Source organism: Ursus arctos, unplaced genomic scaffold (genome assembly GCF_023065955.2).
Source record: "Ursus arctos isolate Adak ecotype North America unplaced genomic scaffold, UrsArc2.0 scaffold_23, whole genome shotgun sequence".
Taxonomy (NCBI): domain Eukaryota; kingdom Metazoa; phylum Chordata; class Mammalia; order Carnivora; family Ursidae; genus Ursus; species Ursus arctos.
Window position 1 is genome coordinate 33,319,982 of NW_026622908.1, and position 11,129 is coordinate 33,331,110.

At 39.1% G+C, this 11,129-nt stretch overlaps 1 protein-coding gene across 1 annotated transcript; it reads left to right on the forward strand.

Moving 5' to 3' along the window:
• The first annotated feature begins 1,138 nt into the window (after nt 1-1,138).
• Nucleotides 1,139-8,208, forward strand: LOC113246396 (olfactory receptor 4C6-like). Its single transcript, XM_026487000.2, has 3 exons — nt 1,139-2,035; nt 5,237-5,260; nt 8,161-8,208. Exons 1-3 carry the CDS (start codon nt 1,139-1,141, stop codon nt 8,206-8,208), a joined length of 969 nt encoding a protein of 322 aa, XP_026342785.2.
• The last annotated feature ends 2,921 nt before the right edge of the window (nt 8,209-11,129 follow it).

Sequence of the window (11,129 nt, forward strand, 5' to 3'; positions counted from 1 at the left end):
AATTAGAACATGTTCTTTATTGTAGAATTGTCATCAAATTCGTTGAATTTTACTCTTAGAATTGGTTTAGTAAAATCAGCACAGGAAGCATAAAGCACTCGATGGATTGTGTGATACTGAAATTATATCCTGAAGCACATGTCTCTGTCATATCGAACACTTGATAGGATCTTAAGAAAAGCAATATAGCTTGCTCTTGGTATTTGATTTTGATTGAGGAGAAGCTGGATTTGAATTTGATTTCAATGTTTTCTAGCGAGGGAACGTAGTGTCATTGTTTTCTACCCTTCTAAGGCCTCCATAACTTCTCTCTGAAATGAAGAAAATGTCTCATAAGGTATTCCACTGCCTGAGATATAGTAGGGGTTCATTGAATATTTGAAATATGTAATAATAATCCAATTTGAGAGGAAGAAATGTACAGGGAAAGAGAATAATTCTTACTAAGTGGGGGAGTCCCTGGGATATGATCTGACTTGTGGGCTCTTCAATTAGTTCATTCTAGGTACTAAGATATATATGGAGAAAATGAATGAGAATTGATATGAAATGTTCCAAGTTCTTGGCTCTTGGGTGTGTCTAGTTATAAATGAATGTCCGCTTTCTAGTTTGAGTTTACCAAAAGTCAGAGGCTGAGAGAAGGGCTTGTATGTAGGTGGTTTATTCTGGAAAACAGAATGGAGGCAGTGAATGGAGAGTGTGAAACAGGGAAGAAAGGAAAGTTAATCCAAGATTGTGTTAAGTTGGTTATCATTTATTCACTGTCTCCTACTTACTAATGATCTAGGATTTCCTTAAAGTATGTTAATCCCTTCATATTTCCAAGTGTAAGCATGCTCCAGAATAATGAAGCAGGATTTTCTAAGTGTCTGAAGCAGCAAATATTGGGACAAAGAGCAAGAAATTTACTGGGACATGGAAGTGTTGTTGGAGGGCTCTGTTAGGATGGAGCTGTTGCTGTCAGGTTACACTATTAGCAGCTGGTTTCTGTATCAGTGTCTGGAGAAAAAAGTAGCTCAAGACGGTATGAGTCACAGTGTAAAAATTGTCCAACACACTTAGTGATTACTAACTAAACATAATACCCTTTTGTAGATTTTCCATCTCAGAGCGGTGTGCTTATATCAGACCACAGTAAATGGAAAATCCGAACAACGTGACTGAATTCATTCTTTTGGGCATTACAGAGAACCCGGAGCTACGGAAAATACTCTCTGCTGTGTTTCTCATTATGTACGTGTCCACAGTTTTGGGAAACCTACTCATTGTGGTAACCGTAATCACAAGTCAGAGTCTGAGGTCACCTATGTATTTTTTCCTTACTTCCTTTTCCCTCATGGATGCCACCTACTCTTCTGTCATTGCCCCCAAGATGATTGTGGACTCTCTCTCCAAGAGCACTACCATCTCCTTAGAAGGCTGCCTGACCCAGGTCTTTGCAGACCATTTCTTTGGTGGTGTGGGAATCATCTTTCTCATCGTGATGGCCTATGACCGCTATGTGGCCATCTGTAAGCCCCTGCACTACATGACCATCATGAGCCCTCGGGTGTGCTGCCTGCTGCTGGGAGGGGCCTGGGTGGGGGGCTTTATCCATGCGGTAATACAGCTTCTCTTCATGTATCAAATACCCTTCTGCGGCCCCAATGTCATTGACCACTTCATGTGTGATTTGTTTCCCTTGTTGAAACTGGCCTGCACGGACACCCACACCCTGGGTCTCTTAGCCGTCCTCAACAGTGGGGTGATGTGTGTGACCATCTTCCTTATTCTCATCACATCCTACGTGGTCATCCTCTGCTCCCTGAAGACTTGCAGCTCTGAAGGGCGGCGCAAAGCCCTCTCCACCTGTGGCTCCCACCTCACCGTGGTCATCTTGTTCTTTGTGCCATGCATTTTCCTGTATGTGCGGCCTGTGGTCACTTACCCCATAGACAAGACAATGGCTGTGTCCTTTACTATTATTGCACCCATGTTGAATCCCTTGATCTACACCCTGAGGAACGCTGAGGTAAAAAATGCCATGAGGAAACTGGTGAAACGAGGGACTGGGTGTCATTGGCTTACATGCTAAGGACAGATCTTTCCTAGAAGGACAATGAGGTCTTGCCAGTTCCATTCGTTCCAATCCATTGGGCACACAGCAGCCAATGGCATCTTTTAAGTGTGCAAATCAGCTTAAGATACTGCAATCAAGTTATTTCCTACCTGTCTAGTACATGTTGTGCTCCAGCCCTTTGCTTACAAGACCCTGGCCACCCTTTTCCCCTTTTTTTTTTTTTAATTTAAACCTCTTTTTTTTTAAAAAAATAATTCAAGCCTGGTTTTTAATAATTCAGGTCCTGGTTCAGGCTTTTGTTTGTTCTTACTCTGCTGGCTGCTGGACCTCTCTTTCCCAGAGCTATTGCTTGGCTAGCTCCATCTCATTTTTTCCCATTTTCACCTCCTTACAGTGAAACTTCCACCTCCTTGAACAAGTCTCTCCTGATGACTTTCCCTGTCATTCCCCTCAGTTACTCTCTGCCTCTTCATTCCTGGATTCATCTTACATGTCCTCATCGTGCCTCATGTGAAATAAGAAGAAAAAGCCCATGGCAGCATAAATAACTTGTTTTTTTTTTTGTAAAAGAAAAAAAAAGATTATAATTTTTCTGTTTTAATTATAGAACTACAGAACTGGAAGGATCACAATGATATTCCTAGCCCTAAATATTTGTAATCTGTTTGGGAATTTCCCCACTGTCAAAAGTAGGTCCAAAAGCTACATCTTCTATTACATAGGTAAGAGCTGTTCTTACCACTTGTGGGAAATTGTTATCTGTCAGTTTGATTTCACAAATTTCTTCTCTTATCTGTTCTATGGGTTCCTCAAATTAATTTTCATTAAATAGCTTTACTCTTTAAACATATTACTTCGGAGTTTATGCCTGACTTAATACTAACATCTGAAACAAATTTTGATCTTACCACTTTTTTATAGGGACTTGCTGTTACTAATGTTAGCTTGTAAACCATATTTTATCTCTATATTAGAATTAAAAAATTCCATACTATTCATGATACAAAGACATAGCAAAATAGGGTAAAATAGTGCCTTAGTTTGGTGAAGAATATCTAGCTAAAAAGCTATTTTGTAAGCATCAAATTTATTGAGAAACATTAGATGAACTTGCTTCCTATTTCATTGAGAAAAATTAAGCCATCAGAAGAACATTTCCACAGTGTCATGACTATATCTACTAGTATCTGTTCTAGTATCTGTTCAATTATTTGCTACCTTCCACCTTCTCCACTAAACACATTACCTGTGCTCCTATCCAAAGGCAATCAATCTCTTTATAGTCTGTGTTCTGAGCCTCACGTCCTTATCACTCACATAAAGGCATCTCTTATTTCATCTATATTTCCCTGACTAATGGATCATTTGCTTCAGCGAAGAAGCAGTCTGTTATTTCTTTTATTTTAAAATGAAATCGTCCCTTGATCTCATTTCCTTTATCAGCTACTACTCCATTTCATTGTCTCCTATTTGTAGCAGAACTCAAGAGGTTCCATAATGCCTATTTCCCATTTCTCTTTCTATTTATTCTCTTTAACCTTTCTAAGCATACGTTAGTACCTAACACAGAAAATGCTCTTTAAAATTTTTTTTATTATGTTATGTTAGTCACCATACAGTACATCATTAGTTTTTGATGTAGTGTTCCATAATTCATTGTTTGTGTATAATAGCCAGTGCTCCATGCAATATGTGCCTCCTTAATACCCATCACCAGGCTAACCCATCCCCCAACCCCTCCCCTCTAAAACCCTCAGTTTGTTTCCTGGTGTCCATATCTCTCTGGGTTCTTCTCCCCTTCTGAATTCCCCCTTGCATTTTCCCCTTCCTTCTCTTAATGTCCTCAGTGCTCTTCCTATGTTTCACAAATAACTGAAACCATGTAAGTATCTTTCTCTGCTTGACTTATTTCACTTACCATAATCTCCCCCAGTTCCATCCATGTTGATGCAAATGTTGGATAATCATCCTTTCTGATGGCTGAGTACTATTCCATTTTATATATGGACCACATCTTCTTTATCCATTCATCTGTTGAAGGGTATCTTAGCCCCTTCCACAGTTTGGCTATTTTTTTCAAGGTCACCAGTGATATCTGTGTCCCTAAATTGGATAGTCTTTCCTCATTTCTCATCTTATGGACTCCATCACTGACTCCAGTCTTCCATGGTATATTCTTCCTACATGAACATGATTCCCAAATTATTACCTCTAGTGTAGGCTTCTTTCCTGAGGCTGAGTCCTGGAAATCCAACCTCCCACATGGCATTTCCACTTGAATGAAAAATATATTCTTCCCTATCTCTAAACCTACTCCACTCACAACATTCTCTATCTCAGAGGATGGCATATTTGGACTCTATTTCTATTATTTATTTATTTATTTACTATAATAATTTTTTATTATGTTATGTTAGTCACCATACAGTACATCCTTAGTTTTTGTTGTAATGTTCCATGATTCATTATTTGCATATAACACTCAGTGCACCATGCAACATGTGCCCTCCTTAATGCCCATTACCGGCCTATCCCAATCCCCCACCCCCCTCCCCTCTGAATCCCTCAGTTTGTTTCCCAGAATCCACAGTCTCTCATGGTTCATTCCTCCTTCTGTTTACCCCCCATTCACTCTTCCCTTCCTTCTCCTACAGATCTTCCTATTTCTTATGTTCCATAAATGAATGAAACCATATAATTGTCTTTCTCTGCTTGACTTATTTCACTTAGCATAAAAATGGGCAGAAGATATGAACAGACACTTTTCAAATGAAGACATACAAATGGCTAACAGACACATGAAAAAATGTTCAAAATCATTAGCCATCAGGGAAATTCAAATCAAAACCACATTGAGATACCACCTTACGCCAGTTAGATTGGCAAAAATTGACAAGGCAGGAAACAACAAATGTTGGAGAGGATGTGGAGAAAGGGGATCCCTCTTACACTGTTGGTGGACTCTATTTCTTTTATGCCACATCCAGTTTATCAGGAAATTCTGTTGGCTCTCCCTTCAATATGTATTCCAAATTCAACCATGTTTAATCACATTTGGACCTATTTTCTCATTCCAAGCCACTGTTATCTTTCACCTGAATGATTGCAATTCCCTCATACCTACCTCCTTCCTTTTATATTGGCATCCTTTTCTCTTATATTCTATTGTCAACACAGTACTCAGAAAAATCCTTTAAGCCCGTAAGTCAGATGATAGCCACTCCTCTACTCAATACTTTGGAATGACACTTCATGCCACTCAGGTTAAATGCTTAAACATTCCAAATTACTAAAAATCAAGTAATTATTTTCCCTGTCATTATTCTGATCTCCTTGCATACAACTAAACCCTCAGTGACTCCTCTTGTTACTCTGGCATGTCTCTGTTCCTCTTACTGGTCAGTTATGTTCTTGCTGTGGGATTTTATATAGGCTATTCTCAGCCTGGAATATGTTCTTCCAGTCATCTGCATGACTAACTCACTTTATGTTCATAGATGGGAAGAACCTCTATTTTTGATATTACTGCCCTCAGGCGTGAGCAAGTAAAGCTTCTGTTATTCACTCTACACTTGGAAGTGTCTTCTGTGAAGTTTTCTAGGTTCTCCACTGTCTGGGACTGGGCAGTGCCTTCTGGTGGGGTACTCCAGCTTGGACTTGATTGCATGGGTCTCATCCTTGTTTCTTCCTTTGGGGTGCTCCTTTGACTCTCTATGCTCCTTATGGGGTCAACCAAATGTTCTAGAAGCTCTGGATTCTCCACCTATAAAGTATCCCAGGTTCTGTGCCTAGAGCCTTGGTTACAGGAGGGCAGTGTGTCGAGAAGAGACATTATTCCAACATACAGAGGCTCTGTAGAGAACAAGAAGAGATGGGTTCTATCTGAACAGAAAGACAGATGCTTACACCAGGAAGTATCTTTCTGTTTCTAATTGGGTGATAAGCAAATACAAAAGTACCTCCTCTCTACCTGCAATTCTAGAACTTCATCAATAATTCACTATATCTCACACTGAGTATTCACTTAGGAAGAGGTCCTATAAAAATATTTGGCTGTCTCTGTCCACCCTAGATGAGGTCCTGATTTTAGAGACACCAATTTCTTTTTTTTTTTTTGATGTAAAGTTCGATGATTCGTTAGTTGCGTTTAACACCCAGTGCACCATGCAATACGTGCCCTCCTTACTACCCATCACCAGTCTATCCCAGTCCCCCACGCCCCTCCCCTCTGAAGCCCTCAGTTTGTTTCTCAGAGTCCATAGTCTCTCATGCTTCATTCCCCCTTCTGATTACCCCCCCTTTTTTATCCCCTTTTTCTCCTACTGATCTTCCTAGTTCTTATGTTCCATAGATGAGAGAAACCATATGATAATTGTCTTTCTCTGCTTGGCTTATTTCACTTAGCATTGTCTCCTCCAGTGCTGTCCATGTTGCAGCAAATGTTGAGAAATCATTCTTTTTGATAGCTGAGTAATATTCCATTGTATATATGGACCACAACTTCTTAATCCAGTCATCTGTTGAAGGGCATCTCGGCTCCTTCCATGATTTAGCTATTGTGGACAGTGCTGCAATGAACATTGGGGTGCAAATGGCCCTTCTCTTCACTACGTCTGTATCTTTGGGGTAAATACCCAGTAGTGCAATGGCTGGATCATAGGGTAGCTCAATTTTTAACTTTTTAAGGGACCTCTGCAGTGTTTTCCAGAGTGGCTGTACCAACTTGCATTCCCACCAACAGTGTAAGAGCGATCCCCTTTCTCCATATCCTCTCCAACAGTTGTTGTTTCTTGCCTTATTGATTTTTGCCATTCTAACTGGTGTAAGGTGGTATCTCAGTGTGGTTTTGATTTGAATTTTGCTGAGGGCTAATGATTTTGAACACTTTTTCATGTGTCTGTTAGCCATTTGTATGTCTTCGTTGGAAAATGTCTGTTCATATATTCTGCCCATTTTTTGATTTGTTTATTTGTTTCTTGTATATTGCGTTTGAGAAGTTCTTTGTAGATCTTGGATACCAGTCTTTTATCTGTAGTATCATTTGCAAATACCTTTTCCCATTCCGTGGGCTGCCTCTTAGTTTTTTTGACTGTTTCCTTGGCTGTGCAGAAGCTTTTTATCTTGATGAAATCCCACAAGTTCATTTTTTCTTTTGTTTCTCTTGCCTTTGGAAATGTGTCATGAAAAGTTTGCTGTGGCTGATATCAAAAAGGTTGCTACCTATGTTCTCCTCTAGGATTTTGATGGATTCCTGTCTCACATCAAGGTCTTTCATCCATTTAGAGTTTATCTTTGTGTATGGTGTGAGAGAGTGGTTAAATTTCATTCTTTTTCATGTAGCTGACCAATTTTCACAGCACCACTTATTGAAGAGACTGTCTTTTTTTCACTGGATATTTTTCTGTGATGAATTAATAACACCCCTCCAAAAGAATGACAGAGTGTATTGTCATGGAAATTGATAAACTGATTCTAAAATTTGTATGTATGTATAGCTATGTTTGAACAGCCCTGGCAATAAAAACAGTGTCAGGGACATAGAGTTGGGAGACTGGATCTTCTACATATCAGAATATACCAAAAAGCTCTGTTTTGTAAGCATTTGGCTGTAGGCCTGTTAATAAAGAACTCTGAAGAACAGAAGAAATGGCCCAGAGATTAAGCCATCTATTTTTGGAAATTTGGTATGAATTTTGTAATTTAATAAATGATGAAGGTGGGATTTTAAGTCTGTGGGTCGAATGGCTTATTGGATCAATTCTGGAAGGGCAAATTGTCATTTATCTCCCCTACTCCATCTCCCCATTTCATACATTTCTTTGTGCCTGTCTCTGTCTCTGTCCTCTCTCTTTTTGATTTGAAAAGCCTTTTTTCTTAAAGATTGATTATTATATTATCTGTCCCATCCCATCTTCACACTATTATTTCAGTGTTTTACCACTCATTTCTTCTAACAAAATGAGATAATTAATGATGAAGCAAAGCAGGGCATGGAATTAAGTAGAAGATGCCAAGTGTGGTTTGAAATAGGACTAGGGTTCCAGATTTAATGGCTGGAGTCCTGCCATTGAGTCATGTGTTTAAATGATTCTCTCTTTCAGGAGTGTGATCCTGGTCAGATGGTTCTTCTGGTCAGAGAAACTCTCTAAAATGTCAGTTAAGAGAAATTAATGTTTGTCCCTTAATACCACAGATGAATAACACCTGTTTCCTCATACCACAGGTGAATAACACTGTCCCTTTATACCACAGGTGAAGGTGCTTCTGCTTGTTCACTTTTCTGATGAATCACTTCAATTCTACTTCTTTTAGTCAGATGGGAATAGACATAAAATAGGTAGGATCAAGGGTGACAATGACAAACTCCTTGGTATAGATGCTTTCTGAAGGGACCTCAGGAGCTAAGTCCAAGTTTCCCTCAAGCGTCAATCCCAGGGCTACCTAGATTCAGAGTAAGCAGACCTGTCATTCCTTCTCTTCCAAAAAAAAAAAAAAAAAAAAAAACAACCAAAAAATGGAAAGAGAAATTTCCTTTAATCTCTAAAAATTGCATTGTTTAGTTTTAAAGTCATGGCATATATAGCTTATGTACTAAGGAAGAAAAAAGAAGATTTTGGATTAGTCCATACATTTTTGCACATTATCCACAAACTGTGTTAATCTTTAATAAGCACCTGTCGCTACTCTTTTTTTTATAATAATTATTTATTATGTTATGTTAGTCACCATACAGTACATCCCTAGTTTTTTATGTAATGTTCCATGATTCATTACTTGTGTATAACACCCAGTGCACCATGCAATACATGCCCTCCTTAATACCCATCACCAGCCTATCCCAATCCCCCACCCCCCTCCCCTCTGAAACCTTCAGTTTGTTTCCCTGTTGCTACTCTAATCCCAGCACATTACAAGTCCTTGTGGGTTGATGTTGTGTTTTATGCCAGAACTCAGCTCTTGTATTTAGTTAGAGTATGAGCATTTTGCCTTAATCCTGCACAGAGATACTGTATTCCATCCCAATGCACAGTTTTCTATTCCTGAATATGAAGGGAATGGAAAGCATCTTCACATGGAAACCCAGGAGAATTTGGAAAAAAAAATAATTGGTTGGAGACATAAAAGTTTTGCAAATACTTGAACAAATGAAACACAGGTAACTGTGTCTTGAAAAATCGTACTGATGGGAAATTTCCAAACCCTGAGGAGAACTGAGAAGCAATTCTATCGGGTCATGACCTCTCAGGGCAATGTCTTTAAATTCCAGCTGGAAATCAAGGAGGAAACTTTTGCTTCTTTATTTTTTTCCCTGAGACCATGTTGAAGATTGATAAGCAGTGGGGCACATTCTCTACCTTGTCTGCCACAGATACTCATCCTTTCTGTCTCTTATATGTAGAAGTAAGACTTGGAAAAACACTTCACATTTTGGACAGCCATTGATTGGACTTTTCTCCATGGAGTATAGGAGATTGCCATCTCCAGAATTTTCAAGAAACTGACAAATGATGAGATTTATAATGCACATTTTTGCATTTTCAGAGAGGATTTTAAGGTGATGTAGTACTTAAAAGTATGGGTGTTTTGGTCCAAGATACCAAATGCAAGCATGGGTCTATCACTTAACTGTGTACACTTGGGCTAGCTACATAATCTTTTTGGTCCTGAATCTTCTTTTTTAATGTATGTTATATATTTTAAAAGGTCAAAGGATTTGGAAACAAAATAATGCATGTAGAGTTCACAGGACAGCACTTGACGCAATATTATGTGCTCAATAAACAGACACATAGACCAATGAAACAGAATAGAGAACCCAGAAATGGATCCTCGGATCAATGGGCAACTAATCTTTGACAAAGCAGGAAAAAAACATCCAATGGAAAAAAGACGGTCTCTTCAATAATGGTGCTGGGAAAATTTGACAGCTATATGCAAAGAAATGAAACTTGACCACTCTCTCACACCATACACAAAGATAAACTCCAAATGGATGAAAGATCTGGATGTGAGACAGGAATCCATCAAAATCATTGAGGAGAACAGAGGCTGCAACCTCTTTGATATCAGCCACAGCAACTTTTTTCATGACACATCTCCAAAGACAAGAGAAACAAAAGATAAAATGAACTTGGGGGACTTCATCAAGATAAAAAGCTTCTGCACAGCCAAGGAAACAGTCAAAAAAACTAAGAGGCAGCCCACGGAATGGGAAAAGGTATTTGCAAATGACACTACAGATAAAAGACTGGTATCCAAGATCTACAAAGAACTTCTCAAACTCAATACATGAGAAACAAATAATCAAATCGAAAAATGGGCAGAAGATATGAACAGACACTTTTCCAATGAAGACATTCAAATGGATAACAGACCCATGAAAAAATGTTCACAATCATTAGCCATCAGGGAAATTCAAATCAAAACCACATTGAGATACCACCTTATGCCAATTAGAATTGCAAAAATCAAGGCAAGAAACAACAAATGTTGGAGAGGATGTGGAGAAAGGGGATCCCTTACACTGTTGGTGGGAATGCAAGTTGGTAGGGCCGCTTTGGAAAAGAGTGTCGAGGTCCCCCCAAAAGTTAAAAACAGAGGTACCCTATGACCCAGCAATTGCACTACTGGGTGTTTACCCCAAAGATACAGACATAGTGAAAAGAAGGGCCATATGCACCCCAATGTTTATAGCAGCATTGTCCACAATCGCTAAATTGTGGAAGGAGCTGAGATACCTTTCAACAGATGAATGGATTAAGAAGATGTGGTCCATATATACCATGGAGTATTACTCAGCCATCAGAAAGAACAATTACCCAACATTTGCAGCAACATGGACGGGACTGGAGGATATTATGCTAAGTGAAATAGCTCAAGCAGAGAAGCGCAATCATATGTTTTCTCTCATTTATGGAATATAAGAAATAGTATGAAAATCAGTAGGAGAAGGAAGAGAAGAATGAAGGGGATGTAAACAGAAGGGGGAATGATCCACAAAAGACTATGGACTTTGGGAAACAAACTGAGGGCTTCAGAGGGGAGGGACGTGGGGATTGGGACAGGTCGG